Here is a 20,488-nt window from a genome sequence, read left to right on the forward strand (position 1 = left end):
TGAGATCACCTATAAGTCTCATCCAGACACAAGCACAAAATCCAACAGAGAGGAATGCACTCAAATGCTTACATTTCATTATTCATTAAAAATAACAAATATAATAATACATAACAGAGAGATGATTTACAAGGAAAAAAATATCATCTCCCAAAACAATAACTATGCATTTGACTGTTTCCCTCCCAGTCAGCCAAGGACTCCTCAGGCCAGGGTCGGGACAAAACCAAGCAATCTCCTACCAAGACAAAGACAGAAAGCATGTTGGAAAATAGATATAAGGGGATAGAAGACACGGTAAGTACCTCCCTGCCCACTGTGGAGGTAGGGAACCCCACCCAGCAGGTACAGAGGGATAGAAGACACAGCAAGTACCTCCCTGCCCACTGTGGAGGTAGGGAACCCCACCCAGCAGGTACAGAGGGATAGAAGACACAGCAAGTACCTCCCTGCCCACTATGGAGGAAGGAACCCCACCCAGTCAGCGGTACGGTCTTTGCCTCGTACTCGTACCCGAAAGGCACCGAGTTCGAATACCCGCTAGATTGTGTGTGACCTTTGCCTTGAGCAAGTCACCTCCTCAGTTTGCGGCGCTGCACTGCGGCTGACGCCTTGATTATTCTAGTCTTCCCTTGGAATAAGCTCTAGAGACAAAATTTCCACTATGGGATGAATAAAGTGAATTTTAAAAAAAAATTATTTTTATTTTTTGGTTGTAATGAATCTTACATGTCACAGTCAAGATAATAATGTACCGGACATGACTAAAAATAAACATCAATATCAGGCATGTTCAAGCGTCAAATTTACAACATATGTACCATGTCTTCATGTTCATCATCATAATGCCTTCCAGTTTTAACATAAATAATAACAACCTTTTACGTCATAACTATGATTATGATCACAACTCATAAACTAAAACCTTTTCGAATATGAAATATTAACCAGTTATGTGCCGTGCAAAGTTCAAGAGGTTTTGCCAAGATGAGGGTCGTTTAAATCGGTCGATTTTTGAAGGACCAAATTTTTTAATATGTTTTTTTTTCTCCAGAGAACAGAAGTTAACTGGTTAATATATTATATACAACCTTTTCATGATACTACTAATATTAATATATTCATTGTATCGATTTACATCTTTAATTTTAATGCCATATTATACGTTATCTGCAAATATTATATAATTTTTAAAAACCTATTACGCACCAAAGCAGACATAATTTTCATAATGTATATAACCGTCTTGTGGTAATTTTGATTATTATAATTTTTATTTTTATTTTTATTTTGGTCGAAATAGGCGGTCTATATTTACTAATGTAGTATACATGTATATAGAGAGGAAAATAAAACTGGAATTAGGTGTCATGTCGATATAACCGTTGTCGATATATCCATTCTACACTGTATGTTGCGTTCAACACTCTAATCCTCCACACCCATGTCTTCACCTAATAACCTACTTCGGCTAATATAGCCCTGCAATGTTGTCACTCAAAAAGGCAGGCTACTGGGCTGTGACTAAAAAAATATAGAGCTTTTATATAGGGCAATATTCAATAAACATGCTCCAAGGGTCCCTGACCAACAGAAACACGTAACACGTAGAACGAGACATGATGTCTGTTAGGCGATATTACAATTTTTTTTTTCAGAGACGTTGTAAACGATCAGGTACTCATTTTACACCTGAGTACGATGAGAGAATGTGAGTAAAGAGCCTTTTCCAAGGACTCAACTATACGCCGAGTGAGACTCGAACCCAGGACCTTCTGATCCGAAAGCTGGAAGCGAGTGTCATACCACAAGACCGCATAGCCGCACTACTGTTTATTACTACTAATAAAATTGCGTATAATCAAATGTTTTGTTTTTATGTTTTTAAGGGTTTTACGGCGCTTGCAACACATTAAGGTCATATCAGCGCCAGTAAAAAGGAAGAAAATGGGATAGTAAAAAGTTCAAGAATTACAATTAGAGCACAAGTGAATAGGTAAGACAAAGGGGAATTGGTTCAAATAGGAAATTGATGTAGATTCCAAGAGCACACCGTCAAAGTACTTAGTTTGAGATCACCTAAAAGTCTCATCCAGACACAAGCACAGGTCCCAACTAAGAGGAATACACTCAAATGTTTACCAATCATATAATATAATATGTAAACTAAACATAATACAATGCAGAACAGAGCTAGAGATGATTTACAAGGAAAAAAATATCATCTCCCAAAACTATAACTATACATTCAACTGTTTCCCTCCCAGCCAAGGAACTCTGGCAAGGATCAGGACAAAACTAAGTAATCTCATTCCAAGACAAGACAGGAAACAATTGGAAAACGGGTATGGGGGGATAGAAGAGACAGCATGTACCTCCCTGCCCAATATGGGAACAAAACTAAGTAATCTCATTCCAAGACAAGACAGGAAACAATTGGAAAACGGGTATGGGGGGATAGAAGACACAGCATGTACCTCCCTGCCCAATATGGGAGGTCAGGATCCCCACCTAGAACCAGTATTTTTCAGAGTCAAAATAACAATGATGAGAATATAATGTGTATTGCAACTTGTAATAAAAAATGTCAACAACAGTAACATTAATAACTGAAGACTTTTGATATTAATTCAGAGATTTAAATAAAAAAATATTAAATGAAACAGAAAACTTAGATAGATGTGTGCAATTTTAATATATTCAAATAAAACATGTAAGTCTTTGACTTTCAGATCTGGTGGTCCTTTTACTTTTACCAAACTACATAATTAATATCTATAGAAAATGAAATAACAAAACAAGACCCACCACCTCGATCAGGTTTTATGTTGAGATGAGCTTCAGGTCAAAAAGTTAAATGAGATTAATGAGCTTTTATATAGCGCAATATCCACTAAATATGTTCAAAGCGCTTTACAAGGGGTCCCTGGTCAACAGCAACATTTAACATGTACATGACGCCTGTTAGGCGATATTACAATTTTTCGGACAAAGACAATGCTGTTAACGGCCAGGTACTCATTGTACACCTGAGTACGGTGAGAGAATGTGAGTAAAGAGCCTTTTCCAAGGGCTCAACTATGTGCCGAGAGCGAGGCTCGAACCCAGGACCTTCCGATCCGAAAGTGAGTGTCATACCACTAGACCACATAGCCAAAAAAGTTAACAAAAACCTAGAATCATCAAAATGTAACATCTTTTCCTTTCGACTACATTATACTAATATTCATCCACCTCAATAAATCCATTAACTCAACTATCTCCTTCTTCTTTCCCCACTCAACTATCTGACATTTTCACCATAAATGCAATTTCCAGCCTCTAAGTTCTAAATTATCCCTTTATGAAGCCTTTTTGAGGTGATGAGTCATCATAGTCATATAATATAGCCTTCCACCTCTCACAGGGGTTATTGTAATGTAAGGGTAGACTAGATCTTGAAAATAGAATTAGGAGTCAAAATATATGAAAATGAAACTAAGTTATATAAATCTAATTCTAATATTTCCAGGGTTCCAACACCAATTCTTAGAAAATTCAAGTTTTCTGCTAAAATAAAATTCCAAGGGGTTTTCAGGGAGACCAATGTGGTAATCATCAAAATCAAAGAGTTTTCAGGGAGTTCTTGAAATTAAGTAGGCAGCGCAAATCCTGTACTTTGAGGATAGGTATGTGCTTAAAATGAGGGCAGTACTCAACACAAAAGGACAGTAAGACAGTTTCACCGTTCTGTGCCTCTGTCCGTCTCAATCACTATTGAGGAAAAGGATGACAAAAGGGAATTGTTGCAAATAGTAGATCCAAGCAGCAATTTATCCATGCGACCAGCCTGGGTCCACATTACGTCACACAAACGACAGCATGACATCATTGCCAATGGAAGGTCACTCTCTTGGTGGTCCTCAATGCTATTTCACAGTTACTCATGAGATAATTTAATGTGTGACAGTGGGAGGGGGAAGAAAATCCCTCAGTGAAAACACTCATTCACATCCTATTTCCCCTCACAAAAATGCCCAAAGCCAGAGTCTGGGCGAAACCAAACCGCCTCAAGAACAAGGCCTTGAAACTGTAGGGTAGAGATAAGGCATAAGGGAGCTGCAATGGAATTGGAATTCCAAGGTTTACAATACCACCCAAAGCATTATTAGTTATTTTTATTTTTAACACACACACAAAACATACATTAGCTTAAATTTAAATTGCAATTTAAAATAGACCAGACAACTGGCAAGACAAGCAATTTGTTTGTTGTCACCCGTGGGGAAGGTAAAAATCAGACATACAGTAAAATTACTTTAAACCGAAAGAAGCTGAACCGAAAAATACCTTAAACCGCAAAGAATTTAATAAATTGTACGAGTTTCTTCATTATCTTTGTACAAATTCTTACGATGAACCGAAATACTTCTAAGCAGGACTTTCTTTAAACCGAAACAACTTGAGAGCCCCTTCCTTTTTTCTCTCTATATTTTTCTTCAAAAATTCGGGAAGGAGGCCACACGTAATAATGCCTGGCGATATTAAACAGAGCGTAAGTATAAGATGAGGGTGATGGGTGGTGGGGGGTGGGGGGGAGACAAACACTTCAATCACTGCACTTGGGCTTGGCCAACACCACAATCGCACAGACTGGAAAAGGAAGACAGCGGGTGACTGACAGGCGAAAAATGAGGAAAGAGGGGGAGTTGGGGTGTAGAATAACGCAAGCGAGATGTTCTCGCTCGTGTGTTGATGCTTTGGAACTGACTGGATTTTCAACACGACAATAAGGAGGGGGGGGGGGTAGACAACTTACAATTGAAATGCCATTTCATTTCCACTTCGTTGTTTAAATGTGTGTGTGAGAGGGGGGGGGGGAGGGGGGAGGTTCTATGTAATTAGGCCTTTGAACCTAATGAAATGGCTTTTCAACAAAAGAGGGGTGTGTAGTAGACAGCTTAGCATTGACACGCCTTTTCATTTCCATTTCACTTCACCTTGAATAGCTGCGCATCATTCATTATCAATTATCGCACAAGAACTTTCGATCTTATTTTAGCTTAGCATTTTACTAAAAGATGTCTAAAAGAAAGCATTGTGCTTCCACGTTGGAGTTTAAAATCAAAATACTATGTGAAGTCGATGAAAAAAAAGTTGATCAAGACGGAGATATGTAAATTACACGGCATCCCGAACTCAACTCTTTCAACAATTTTGAATTGAAAACGAAAACCCCCAAAAATATTTTTAAAACACAAAAAAAAAATTATTTTTTTAAATTAATGGTTATGAAGACGGCATTTATTCAACAACTCCATTTACGGGAAACCCATGATACGTTTAAATGATAAAATTCCTTAAATAGTTACTACCCTTGAAAAACATTGCAACACGGGAACTTACTTTAAACCAAAATGTCTTTAAACCGAAATGGTTTAGAAGGTCCCCAAAATTTCTGTTTAAAGTAATTCTACTGTATATCCCAACGAATCAATCTGGTATTCTGTTGGAATTGGAATGAACATGAAAGTAAAATAAAAAATTAAACTAAACAGAGTGAGGAAATAAATGAGGTATTTTGGGGGTTTTCTTCAGAAACAAAACTCAACTCTCCACAATGAGGGCATGTATTTGAATTTGAACTCAAATTTTATGTGATATAAGCTTAAAATTCATTTACAATAACATACGGTATTTTGTTCTTTTTGAAGCCGATAATAATAATAATAATATAAATTCATTTTTATTTATCACATTTACTCAAAGCGGTGGAAACTTTCATTTGAAAATACATATTTTACCAATGGATTCAGATTTGGATATAATGACATGAGTTCTGTACATCTTGAAAAGAATTATCATACAGCATGACTAAATTCCACTGCAATTTTACAGCTTACTGATTTGTTCTAAATCTGACAAGACTTGTGTTTCAACAAAGACAACTATTTATATACCCTATAGATAGAGTTTTATAAGTCAAAGTAAAATGGAGAAAGTTATGAAGGATGGCGATCTCCCCCTTCACAAATATATTAAGTTCTCCATGAGGAGCCGTCGCCTTATATCTATAAAAACAAAGACAACACGTCACCTTATTTCATTTTTGCCACATGGTGTTCGAATTTTTAACTAGCAACTGTGATTTAAATTCAATACTATCTTTTAAATATACACACACAAGTTCAGACTAAAGGCCAGAGGTATGGCCTATCTCAATTTATCAAATTAATATATAAAGTGTTGCTATTGGTTCTTGGTTGTATATTTTTACATTTTTGTGTATTTGCATATATTATATATGTATACATTGTCGCCATAGATTCTCAAATTTGTCTTTATACATTTTCATGCATGCCACGTCTGTAAACGAATTTCCATGTTTTTGGATGAATAAAGTATATCTTATCTTATCTTATTTTATAAGACTGTGTAACATCTGCAAAATACAAAGTAAATAAAACAAGACAAAAAAAAGCTTTACAGAAATAACAGACTGTTTCAAATCATCAAGGTCCAAAGCCTTTATCATTCATCAACAAATCTATACATTGTATGACTTTGTGATCTTGTGGTATGCAGTGCTGATGGTGATAAAAAGTGAAAAGGGAGGAAAATCATGAAAGATTGCCTTTAAGCCCCATTTTTACTGCACCAACCTCAACATTTAGAGAATTAAGATGATTAACTATCAATGATACTCTAACTAATTTCTGGAAAGTGGGAATCTGCACCTGTATACTGTATGTTCCACCACACATCTGGTCTGTCACTGCCAGTATGTTTTATTGGGGGGGAAATGTTAATTTTTAAAAGGAGGAAATACATCCTCTGACTCCAAAATCGCGGATTTCCGCGGATCCGAGGAAAACTATCAACAATGGGTATGACATTTGCCTTTGGACTCCTTGTTCCTTGTTCGGGTCCCAGACTAGTAATGCAAATTTAAATCCTTAAAAAATTCTCTTGGCACACATTCTCTCACTCTCACCGCACTCGTGCTGAGGCCTAATTTTTTTTTAAAATTCAGAGCAGGGCTTTAAACACAAACACTTGTGCATGAATGATGGACTTCACCGTTTGTTGAAGTAATTATCAATATAATTTCAATTGAAATAAAGTGTGGAATGAACTGACATTATAAAGAATCCTATTGATAGTTGCCATCCATTCACTTGTCCACGCAAAAATGTGTGGCTTACTGCATTTATTCTTTTAACTCACTCAACCCTAACAACACCGACTATATCCATAGTGTACCTGGGTTACTTTAACCCCATGCCTATTCATTACATTTTTCCGAGACAAATTACAGGCATAGTATCAAAGTTAATGTTTTTAGTTTTTACATGTTACTGGTAATTGAATAAAATTATCTATGAACTATCTATGTACATGCTCATTTTTAATACCTTTTTTACCAATTTTGAAAATTAGCAAAAATCTCTAGGATTGAATGAGTTAAAGGACTGAACAGAGTTTTGAAAAAACACTCTTCAATTTTGGCTGGCAGTCACTGGCAGGCATTGCTAAAGCTGGCTAAGCCCAAGTCACAGTGCTGTTATAGCTCCCTGTTAAAAAATAGTGTATCATGTAAACTTGCGTACCAACAGCCATGGTGTGGCTTCGTTTTTTTTCTTCAAATTTTACCTCAGAAGAAAGTATATTTTTCAAAATTTTGCATTTCAAGAAGAACAATACAATACAAATAAATGATAAAAATTAGACGCATATCAAGTTAGCAGAAAGCTGAATGACATGATTATCATTTAAAAACCCAAGCTCCGTCTAGCATTTCAAAATGCTTTAGTTTTCTAATAGCTAATGCCTTTTTTTCCTCAACTTCATTTCTTGTTTTTTTTAAATTTTTTCTCACATTTGCATATTGTGGAGATAATTGAAACACGAAATTTCATACTGGTTGGCATTCCTTCAAATTCAGATGAAAGTAAATGGAGTCCTATGTATAAAGTCTTCTGGTCCATATTAATTGCAGAGCTGCAAACTCATAAAGTCAGTAAAATACAATTAAACTATTAAAAACCATGACTTTGCTTTTTAAAGCAGAAGTACGAAAAATTGATTTGATAAAAATCACCATAGACTGATCTTCATTTAGCATCCAAGAAATAGGAATATCTTCAGTGCCTTAAAGGATTAAATTTGTTACAAATCTTACAAAATACGCAATAAATCTACATTTAATGACTCAGATCAGTCATTTTACCTGTGTAGACACTTAATCACCACGGAAATACAGATTTTTAAAAATCCTGGCAGTTTGATTAAAACTCAAAGTCTTAATTTATATGCATAAAAACAATAAAAATTTCAAAATATTTTAATTTTAACTATATCCTAAAAACAAAGTCAAGAGATTTCAGGTTCTGAGGTAATAGACTGCGTCTGAGAACTTTCTTGATGAATCTGAATCATGGTTTGCACTGTCTGTTCAATGTCACTAACATCTCCGAGATCTGCGTCAGGACATAGCAGACTAAGAAGGTGGTGGACATTTTTCTGAAAACGTAACTTGCTAATAGCATTTCTGTTATTACGACCATCACCTCCCTCAGCATTATCACCTTTATCATCAACACTCGAAATAGAATTCCTCTTATCTAGAATGTCATCATTTGGAACATCATGACAAAAATCATCATCAAAATCCTCACAGTCATCACTATCATCATTCTTGTCGCCAATATCTGCAGAGGAATTTAGTTGGCATCTCCTACTATCTTCAGCGACATTACTTTTACCCTCACTGTCACTATCTTTGCCACCTAAACTTGCATCGTCCTCTACAGTGTCAACCTCTTTATGTATCTTCTCTACACTGTCTTTGTTTGCATTTCCTTTTTTCTTATTCGAATCGCACCCTGCAGTACTATCCTTTTCACTACTATTTACATCATTATCATGTTTATCTTCATCTTTTTCAGTTGATTTATCATTAGCTCTATCCACTGTACAATCATTATTTACCATTTCATCTACGTCACCTTGTTCACTCACAACCGATCTTTGTAACACCTCTTTGGATCCATCTGAAAAATTATCATTAGCATCATTGTCACCATTGTTAACTGTCTTAATATTACACAAAGAATCACTAACTAATGCCTTTTGGCCATCAATGTCCTTTGAATTATTAGCACCATCATCATTGTGATGAATTAATTTTCCCCCTTCTGTCTTCCCTGCTTCTGAACACTTGTGAGATACATCGTCATTGTCATCATCAGAATAACTTACTATCCCCCTATCCTGACAAGGTAACAACGATTGAGATTCCTCCTCCTCTCCTACTTCCCCTTGGTCCATAATCTTAGTGGAGTTCTTGTCATCAGACTCACTTTCCTTATCATAACTATTTACAAAGCTGACCACCTGATCCGATTCAGTTTCCATTGGCTCATAAGGTTGCGTCTCTGTATCAGCATCATCCTTACTGCTAACAGATATTTTCTCTTTGTTACTTTTTTCACAATTTGTTACACCTTCAGATTTCTTCTCTTTCGCATCAGAAGAGCGTGTTTCTATATCAGCATGGCCTGCACATTTATTCTCCTTGTTACTTAATTCACTACACGCTACATCTTCAGACCCCATCTCTGTTACTTCAAAGGGTTGTGTTTCTGTTTCAGCACCATCATCACTGCCAGAATGATTTTTCTCCATATTACTTTTTCTACCACTAGCTCCATCTTCTAATTCTTTCCCTGTTACCTCAAAGGGTTGTGTTCCATTATCAGGATCATCCCCATCACTGGCTTTACTGCTAGATTCTTGATCATCCTTATTACTTTTTCTACCACTAGCTCCATCTTCTAATTCTTTCCCTGTTACCTCAAAAGGTTGTGTTCCATTATCAGGATCATCCCCATCGCTGACTTTACTGCTAGATCCTTGATCATCCTTGATATTGGTCTGATCCGACTCGACTTCTTTTTTAATAACAACTCCACCCCAGTCAAACCCATCTTCATTGTCTTCATCACCACTACAAATTTCTATGACATCCCCATCTCCATTCTTCCCTCTATCCTCCTGGGCATTGACTGGTTCTGTTTCAATATGTTCAATTTCTTTTTGGATGATTTCAGATTCTTTCTCTTTACCATCGCTATCTTTATGCTTACCCCCAGCATTGCTAGACCCTGCATTTTCTTTTTCTTCTTCTAGTACCCTGTTCTCACCCTCCACATTAGCACATTGCTTATCACCCTGATTTTCATGATCTGTTGTCTTCTTCTTCTTGGACAACGATTTCTTAAATTTGTTTTCTAATGCAGCCATTACTTTATCCACATTAGACGATAATCTATCTTCAGGCCGCATTTCATCATCATCATTATCATTCTCTGGAGCATCAAATCCAGGAGGGTCGTGATCATCATTGGTATTATCAGTAGGATCAGCAGATGGTGGTGTCACAGGGGTTTTATCTGTTACCGTTTTCACAGGTGATTCTTTTCCCTGCAACTCTTCCTTTATATCTGAAAAAGCAACTTTGTTACCAGATGGGGGCTGTTTATTTGGCGTTGCAGATTTTTCTGGAGGAAAATATGAAATATATATTTGAAACATTAGAAAATTGAGGAGAGAATGAATACACAAAAGCACATGGACAATCAATGATTTTGGTTATAGGACAGGAGCGAAGTGAATTTTTATATATTGTACTATCTATCAAATGCACTCTAAGAACTATACATAGGATCCCAAGCCTACATCACTGAAATGTATGACAAAACATGACGCTTGTAAGCTACAACATGTATCAAGATTTCTTTTTGACAGGGACATACAAGGTTGTTATTGATCAGATGCTCATTTTACAACTAAGTGTGGTAAGAGAATTTGAGTAAAGAGCCTTTTCCAAGGAATAAATGATGCACAATCTAGAATGACATACAAACCTTCAATATGGAGAGAAAAAAAAAGACCCTACCCACAGCACTTATTGACCATCCACTGTATAAAGCTTGAAAAAGAAAAAAGCATTTGCTAAATATTGCCTTAAGTAGTATGAAAGACATGATAAGACAAAAAAAAGGATTACCTTTGGATAACTTGTCCAAAAGACTTTTATCAGGTTTAACATCAGCTTCCTCCTCTTTATCTTTCCCTTTTTGCTTCTCTTTCGCCTTCTCCTTCCTTTGCACACTAGAACTCAGTTCACTGAGATCAGGTTTGACATCTTCATCTGAATCATAGTCTTCATTAAGAGTTATTTCGTAATCCATGTCCTCTGTCAAATCTACAAACGTCTCATTGTCATTCTTGGATTGGGATGAAGTGGCTTTTTTCGACTTCTTAACATTATCACCCTGTTGGTTAGATTTGTTGTTCTTAGTTAAGAGACCCCCGATTTTCACTTTCAATGTAGAGGAAAGGGATGGAGTTGAAGCAGAATTTGACTTAGAAGCGTTTTTTCCTCCACTTCCACTTGGTGGACGGATAGGTGTATTGGTATTCATATTATTACTATTATTGTTATTTAAATTCGCATATTGATCTTGCTTGGTCATTTTTGAACTTCTAGGACTGTCCATTTGGATAGGATCCCCTTTTCTTTTATTCAATGGGCTGTTGAAAAAAAAAAAATTACCATCATTGTCACATTTGTTGTCATTATCATCATTGATGCTAATAATAATGATGCTGAAGGATATAATGATCATTAAAAAATCCTATTTTGGGAAATTTCCTGACTTTGATTGGTTGCGAACAAACATCAAAATAAACTGAGATATTTGAGTTTTAGAAAACGTATCCATGAGACAAAAGATGAATGGAGGAGTGTAGAATGCATGTGGAATGTGAGAGTATTCTTGTCCTCCATTTCAAATAAAACTATTCAATCACTAGTTACCCTAAAAGAACCATCTATCAAACAGCAAAAATGTTCATAAGGGTACCTTACTAAAACAACAGAAATGACTGTTTCCAGAGCTGACAACATGTGTTGTCAGCAATGCAGGATTGGACTGTTATAAATCAGGGGTTTTTTTTCTCTCCACAAAGCCAAAAGTATACACATGCACAAGTACCCACACACAAAAACAGACACACAAAATTAAATTGCTTTTTTAAATAAAATATCTTAAATTCCCTTTTTCATTATCTATACCTTCATTTTACATTGAAGAGATAGAAATATCAGTACTTTAAATTATTCTTGCAATGATCTTGGTGCATTGAACTAATGAGACAGCACTATCACATTCTGAAAAAAACATGTATCTAAAATTTTGGCCAGAAAAATTGTCCTTCAAATATCAACTGAGTGTCATTTTAATCAATCCGTATTTGAAGATCGAGTTTTCTAGATAAAATTTTAAATACATATGTTTTCAAAGGACGACAAAGTAAATGAAAACCGATGTTTAGAAACTCAATAGAAATAATAGAAATATGCAATAAACAACATTTGAAGACTCCCAGCAGATTAGAAACAACAAATAAAATTAAGAAAAAAGTGGTAATTTAAAAACCTTGTCATGAATATTCAAAGGCCCTATAATCGGGAAAATTATTTGAAGAAAAACAAAAAAAAACAGGACATAGGTCTGAGTTTCTTGATCATGTAGATAAATCGTTTAGGCAGAACTTACCTGTTGATATCTGGAGTCACATTCTGAAATTTTTAAAAATAATAATAATGAGAATGTAAAAAATATCAATAATTTTTAGGACTTTATATCATACAGACTTTCTTAACCTGTAAATGATGTTTTCGATCAGGTCAATAAATTTCTAAAAAACTTAAGCCTGACTGATTTATAAAACAAAACCAAAAAAAAAAAAAAAAAAAAATTAAACAAAGCAATATTTACCAAATGTGCTCAAAGCGCTTCAGAATGGATTAAAAGTAAAAAAAAAAAAAATGGTCATGTAGGAGGAGACAAGGAGATAAGTAGTTACTCATTTTACATCCGAATATAATTTTTTTTTAAATTGAATAAAGGGCAGTTTCCAAGGGCTCAATTTGGCACCAACCACGGTGGAATTTAAACCTTCAACCTTCAACAGTTGAGTGTCATACCACTAGACCACAAAGCTGCACTTAAGATTTTTTGACCGTGATAATTTGAGAGAAGACTTTTTTTTCATGTGTGAATCAGTTAAGAATCTTATGATTTATTTTAAATTGAAATGTTACATGGGAGCTTACATCAAGGGGAATTCCACCTACGACATTTGTGTTTGATGAGAGAAGGGGCAGATATACCAATGATATGAAAAAAATACTCATCCTTTGTGGAAAACACACAAATAATTTGGGTACATTATTGAATACACTGGGGTAAGGGGCCTTAATGATCATTTTTAACATGGCATGCAATTTGACTGTATGTTACAGTTATAGAATTAATACGTGACATCAAAAGTCTGTGGTCTTACAGTGCAGCATATGATAATTTCAACCCTCCCGATTGGTTCTTTCCTTATACCCCAGCAAAATGGGGAAGTAACCTTTACTCCACAGAGGTGATAGGTGCACTAGATGGGGTGTTTTAATATCAAGCATAGTTATCAGAAATTAGTAGGGCTTGGTCATTGTTAGAGCAACTACCTCTGAAGACGAAACTCATTTATTAAATGAATAAAAGGCAACCTTTTCAATAAGCAAAAAAAGCTAATTTTGAACAGATTTTGGTGTCCTACTGTGGGATAACAAACTGTGTCAAAGGTGAGATATACAAATAAGAGCCATTGAAATTAAAACATACGAAATAGTCGATGTTAGGGCACCTTACTATTTCTGAAATCAAACTATAAACATACAGCTGATAAAATTTTGATGTAAATGTCATACCTGATGCCTTTTCTTCAGCTTAGACTGCACCGAACTCTCTGCTAACTGCAGCTCTAGCTGCTTCTTTTCCTCTTGCATTTTCAAAATAACTTGTCGATGTTCTTCCTCTCTTTGTTTTGCTTCAGCCAAGGCTTTTTGTAAATTGTTGAATACTGGCAATCCTTCGGGTGGATGTGGCTGGGTAAATATATCAAAAATAAATATTAGTTAAAAGATGATGTTGACGACGATAATGATGATGATGATGGTGGTGGCAGAGGAATCAATGTGGAGTGTTCGGCTAACATAATTTACTATAAACTTTAGCAACAAAGCGATATAATTTTCTATGCAGCTGGCAAACTGATTCATGACAGGTTTATTCACACGTCACAATCATGACCTTTCATTGCTACACTGGTACACTAAATGTCAGACATCAGATGCCTTCTCATAATTGGATTGTCATTCACTCTTGGAGATGACCGACCATTCCTTATGACTTGATAAAACATACTGACTGCGTTTTATCGTTCATAATGGTAACATATTTGGGTTGTGATTTATAAGTCCATCCAAATTTGAATCAAATACATTACAACACATATTATTATAGTAAGCTAACATTGCTTACAATACAATATTACTACACATATTCACTTCAGTCATACGATATCACTTCACTTTTAGCAATTATTTATTGAGCTCCTAATTTTTTTTTCTATAAAATAATTTTAGAAGGTTTTTTGCCCTATACCATATGTTATGTTATGTTATATTATGCATTGTTACCTTATTATGGTTATCTTCTATATGTATGGATGTATGAGTGTATGTGTGTGTGTGTGTGTGCTTTGCATGTCACGGTTAAAGATATATGTTTGTCCATCACTCATACATGCGTACATTTAAGTTGATATACTATCTTTACCACGTGTATCATTATTGTAATCTTTCAATCAATAGATTTCTAGCATTGCAATTAATATTAAGGGCATTCAAGGGATTTTATCCTATTTCGCCCTATGCCATATGTTATATTATGCTAAGGTTTCAATAATACTTACATTATCAATACATCAAGATATAATGATAAACTTCTGGCTGAACGTCCACAAAGTGTTCATGCCTTTACTAAATAGTTAATTCTTTTTCTTTTACATTACTCAAGCAAAAATTTGTCATTGTTAATTGGAATTAAAAAAGAATCATCCTCCATTGTTACAGGAACCAACATATTGCTATAGTGAAGCAATACAGTCTTGGACTCAAAACACAACCTATATTTGGTCTGAGTTTGAGCCCGTAATCAGACACTTAAATGGTATATACCCTTAGAGAAGACATCAGTTCATGGTCCATTCCGCAATGATTGGATAGCTGGGTCTATTAGATCTGATGGAAAGTACTTTGCATTTAGCACCCTATCCAAAGGGTAGCAAGCAATCATTACTGTCCATTTAACAATACAGAAACCAGGATATTCTCCAGCTTTGAATGACTTTAATCCAACTTACTCTTGCTTGTAACATCTGCCTCTGAAAAGACAGAAATAGAAATCAGTGTTAAATAGATAATTTAAATGAACGTAGCCCATAACTGCCACAGGCATGAAAAATAAAATCTAAATTTTCTTATAAAAATCTAAATTTCAAGGGATAAAGTAATCAACAAAAGATGCATTATTTTTATTTTTATCATTATGAATTACCACATTAAAACAATTGAGAGAAGATGGAAGTGTACTTCATTTGTTACTTGAAACTAATTGTTTAATTTCATTTCACGAGTATTACTTTTCATAAGAATGAAAATGATCATTAAAAAGCGTAATAAATCACCTCTATATCCTGCCTTTGCCTGGTCATCATTTCCTGTCTCTTTTTCTCCTCCCTAAACAGCACAATGAGAAAATAAAAAAAAAAGACTTTTTAAACATCTTTATAAGATATATCTTGTCATTGAAATAACCTGTCAGATGTTCTTTTTCTAATATGTGGGGAAGGGTGAAATCTATCAAATGATATAAATTTTACCATATTTGTTTAAGAATTTTCAATCTCGGGGACTGGTCTCAGCCACCCCATTCCACGATAATAAAGAAATATATAAACCTGTGAAAGAGTGGATTGATTCTACAACTACAATGAAAGAAAGAAAAAACAAAAATATACCGTTTCCGCTTGAATGTTTTCACATAGGTGGGTTTCACTGCCAGATCTTCATCTTCTGGTTCTTCTGGGATCTCACAACGACTGAGGAAAACAGGAATATATCAAAGCTATACTTCCATCACAACAATGTTAAATTGAGTCCACAAATACATTCAGTTATCAGACCTGATAATATGTGCACATAGGCATTGAGGCGTGCTTAAATATTGAATAATATGATTATGATGATTATTATTATTTTTATTATCATCATCATCATTATCATTATCATCTTCATCATCATCAATAATAATATTATTATCATTATTATTATTATTATTATTATTATAACTATTATCATCATCATTGTTACTCACATCAACATCCCCATAACCATGTTAATGTTATCAATATTTCCATCAGATTGTTAAGCAACCATTGTACATCCCTCTCATCATTCTAAGAAATCAATTTCTTAATTATTTGAGCCATTCCCTTATTTTTTTTTCTTGAAAAATATCTTACTTGTGGGTGGCATCTGGATTGAATCGACAGAACCACTGATCGGGAAGGGAATCTTTGTCAATACCATCTGGCATTCTTCTCCACTTCAGACATATCTCACACTGTGCCCAGGTCCAATCTGGTGCATCTCTTAGGCTTGTTTGTGTACTGAATAAAATATACAAATAATTGAGTTAAATATCCTAATTTAAAAGAACAAGACAAAAATCATACGATACATTTGAAAAAGAAATTTGACATTACCAATGATATTTTTCAATGCACATGAGAAAATAATTTTAAAAATTCAATAAAACAATTTTTAAAATATGAAAGGAATAAATCTACAAAACTTTCTTGATCATAACCCCCCCCCCCCCCCCCCCCCAAAATACAAAAAAAACAACAAACAAAAAACTGGAGAATCACGATTAAGTAATAAATATATGTCTAAAATTATTATAATAATATAGGATTTACCTATCCTCATTGGGAAAAGCAGGCGTGTTCTGTTTCTTTTCATTCCAATAGTCATTCAGTTTGTTGGCAAATGCCATCATGACAGAGCTAAGAATAGAGCAGAAAAAGAGTGAGTTGAAGGAAAGTAGATTCTATGAACTTAACGCAAGGTTTTGATTTCATAATCACAAACACATATTAAATGTGCCGTATCAAATTTTCTATTTTAAAAAAAAAGGATGTAACCGCTATAAAAATATATGTGAAATATGAACTGTTTACAGACAGTGGCAAAGCCTGATGATGATGATCTATAATTCACTCTGAGAAAAGAATGCTTTAAAAAAGTCCTTTAGTCAAAAGACCTAAAGATCTAGAGTTTAAGAGTTTGTCTTGGTTTCTCTAGCATTATATAAATAGAAACAATGGTTACTGTTGGAAAGAATAAATTAAACAGAAAAATATAAAATCCCCATCATTCACCCTAACAGGACATTGTTCTTCATGGCCTATCCAAAAAAAAACAAAAAACCCAGGCTTCAGTCTCAGGGACTAAATTTCTTGCTCAAGGAAAAATTGAGGGTCCAACAGTAAAATTGGAACCTGGGATCTCCAGTATATGCCCTATCACACAGTGCTTTCCAACCATGTTCAAGATACACCTCAACTACACCCAGGACTAATACAGGTCCTTTGATTATGAGGACAGCGCTTTGGTGTATTTGAGTCTTCTGTCCCTCTTTACATTCAACACTTACTTCAACCATACGTACCTCTGAGAAATCTTAGATCCCACGATTCAAAATTGTTAGCATCTCCTAAAACTAAACTTAAGTACTTTGGTGATAGGTCTCTTATAAAATTCGGACCCACGATTTGGAATGATCTCCCTCAATCTGTGAGATTCTCGAGCTCAATAGAAATTTTCAAAAAAGCCCTGAAAACACATCTTTTCAGGAAATATTTACTTAGTTGAATTTTAAATGTATTGTATATGACATTTATATTGATGATGTATTGATGCCCTTTCATGCTCTTAATAGCTTTGATACCTTGGTTGATTTTTTATTTTTTTATTTTTAAGCGCTTTGAGGTTTCGACGAAAGGTGCTATATAAATATGCTTATTATTATTATTATTATTATTATTATTATTATTATACCAGCTGAGCTATCTGGATTCATTCTGAGATGATGTAAAGAAAAAACAAGAATCAAGAGTATAACACAAATAATTACTTTTTTTAAAATCTACTTACTTAAATTTTTCGTCTTTGTTGAAATCTTGCTTGTTGTGAGTTGGTTGTAGAAAGTCAACTTGTGCCACACCCACCACGCCGATACCTAAATCATTTGGCTGGGAATAGATTATAATAACATTTTGGATCACAAACATCTGTAAAGATGAGCTTTACTCATACCAAAGTCTGAATCAATTGGTTGCGAGAATAATATAATCTTTAGCATGTGAACAAATATAAATATCTAATAGTATTTTTCCCACCAAAACCTAAATCAATTGGTTGAGAGAATAATATAATCTTTAGCATGTGAACAAATATAAATATTTAACAGTATTATTCCTACCAAAACCTAAATCATTTGACTGGGAATCATTTGGCTGCCAGAATAAAGCATGTGAACAAATATAAATATTTAAAAGTATTATTCCTACCAAAACCTAAATCATTTGGCTGCCAGAATAAAGCATGTGAACAAATATAAATATTTAAAAGTATTATTCCCATCAAAACCTAAATCATTAGTTTGGGAAAATAAAATAACATTTAGTAAACTATATAAGATAGACTTACAGTATTACCAATGCTAAACATTCGGATGTGGGTTTAATAAGCAAATGAACATCTACAAATGTATGAGTTTATTCAAACTAAAACCTAAATCATTTGGCTGGAATACGATTAAGAGAATGAACATCCAAAAGTGATGTCACTTGAGCCTGCAAACATTTTCTGAACTGTTTGTTTTCAATTGAGTACCTTTCTTGAATTCTAATGTGCAAGTGAGAAACGAATGCAACAATTTGATCCTGACTCACTAAGACTATACAGTATGCTAAAAAACATATTGCATGCAAATATCGAGACTAATATCAAAATATTTAAAATCATACTACCTAAAGCCATTGAAAATAAAAAAATGAAATTCTGGAAAGTTAAGGGAGTTATATCCTCCAGTAAATTCAAAGTTGGACCATTTCCAGAAAACCTAATTCTGGAAATTTCTCAAAAAGCGGCATCCCTGATCAAATCAGTGCAAGGAGGGGATATGCACATGAAACAATCCAATCAAAGTGATTCTTGTGAAAACTGTCAAAGCAGCAATGATGAAATAGGACGAGGGATTATTTTTAGAATAAACGTTTTTCAAAGCTTACCTGTTTCTGATATCCAACTTTTTCAAAAGCTTTGATCAACCTGTTTCTATGATACAGCATCATGCCATAATCCTCCGTCTTGGTTTTTTGACAGATAAACCCAAATGTTATCTTTAATGGTCGACTCTGAAAAACAGCGAAGATCATATCAAACAGAACATCTCAAGACAGATTGAAATTTCTACCTTTCATAAAGCCTTATAAAAACCAGTCATCCAGACAAATCTACTAGGAATTTTTATAAAATCTATATAATATATGGAAAAAGGACATTGAGACACCCATGTCATCTGAGTAAAAAATTTGTTTTGTTTTTTTAAAGTGTTGTCTTTAAGTAAAAATAGTGATACTGAAAAAAAAAGAGCTCAAACAAGGGAAACCAAGGTTTCAAAGTAATCACAAAACAACAACAAATTTTATCTAAAAATCCGAACCTGAATTTAAAAATTGTGACTTTAGCTAAATTTGATCACCATCTGTATATACCTTTACATCTGAAAAGTGGCAGGTTTATATATAGGGACTTAAGGACAAAAGTGTAAAAAAAGAGAGGCAATAAATACCAGCCAAGTTGGTTTGTAGCTGTCAATTTCTGTGTTGGAGAGAGATTTGGAGATAAGTCGGCTTTTCACTCTCGAGCCACGAATGGTAATCTTCATTCTTGGGCGCAAAAACAAAATGCTGCAGTATTCCTGATGATAATAATAATTTTTTAAAAATAAAATAGATTATTCAGACACTTCAAGATAATAATAATAATAATAATAATAATAATAATAATAATAATAATAATAATAATAATAATAATAATAATAATAATAATAATAATGCTGAAAACTTATATAGCACTAAAACTCAGAGACACCAGACTCTAAGTGCTTAAATTACAAATGACTTTAACACAGGACCTATAAGACCTAGCAGTGTTTCAGCAGTAAGACTACTAGTCAAGTCATGTAGCCTCATTTTAAAAAGTACCCATTGCAGGCCTGCCTACTAGTCCAAAAAATTCGTAGAATTTACGAGTCTTTGGCTCCAATTTTAGAAGTTAATGAGCATCTCTACGTCATTAAAACATTCAGACACGAGGAAACAGCAAGAAACTGGAAAAAGAACGTTTTAAAACAAATGAAAGAAGGAACTTTTTTTCATCTAGAATTGTAAATAACTGGAATAAACTGCAAGA

General features: G+C 34.3%; 1 protein-coding gene across 1 annotated transcript in view; it reads right to left on the bottom strand.

The window, feature by feature from the left end:
* Positions 1 to 683: 683 nt before the first annotated feature.
* Positions 684 to 20,488, bottom strand: part of LOC144968996 (uncharacterized) — a 32,004-nt gene continuing 12,199 nt past the window's right edge. Inside the window, exons 7-18 of the mRNA XM_078907928.1 lie at positions 19,866 to 19,994; positions 19,303 to 19,428; positions 18,164 to 18,261; positions 16,927 to 17,013; positions 16,468 to 16,614; positions 15,964 to 16,044; positions 15,631 to 15,682; positions 15,307 to 15,327; positions 13,811 to 13,987; positions 12,606 to 12,628; positions 11,051 to 11,577; positions 684 to 10,541 (exon numbers count right to left, since the gene is read on the bottom strand). Of these exons, the coding sequence (XP_078764054.1) occupies positions 8,353 to 10,541; positions 11,051 to 11,577; positions 12,606 to 12,628; positions 13,811 to 13,987; positions 15,307 to 15,327; positions 15,631 to 15,682; positions 15,964 to 16,044; positions 16,468 to 16,614; positions 16,927 to 17,013; positions 18,164 to 18,261; positions 19,303 to 19,428; positions 19,866 to 19,994 (3,657 nt within the window). The 3' untranslated portion in view covers positions 684 to 8,352. The remainder of the gene's footprint in view (positions 10,542 to 11,050; positions 11,578 to 12,605; positions 12,629 to 13,810; positions 13,988 to 15,306; positions 15,328 to 15,630; positions 15,683 to 15,963; positions 16,045 to 16,467; positions 16,615 to 16,926; positions 17,014 to 18,163; positions 18,262 to 19,302; positions 19,429 to 19,865; positions 19,995 to 20,488) is intronic.

This window comes from Berghia stephanieae, chromosome 3, assembly GCF_034508935.2.
Source record: "Berghia stephanieae isolate SIO BIC M18660-M18661 chromosome 3, UCSD_Bste_1.3, whole genome shotgun sequence".
In the NCBI taxonomy this organism is placed as follows: domain Eukaryota; kingdom Metazoa; phylum Mollusca; class Gastropoda; order Nudibranchia; family Aeolidiidae; genus Berghia; species Berghia stephanieae.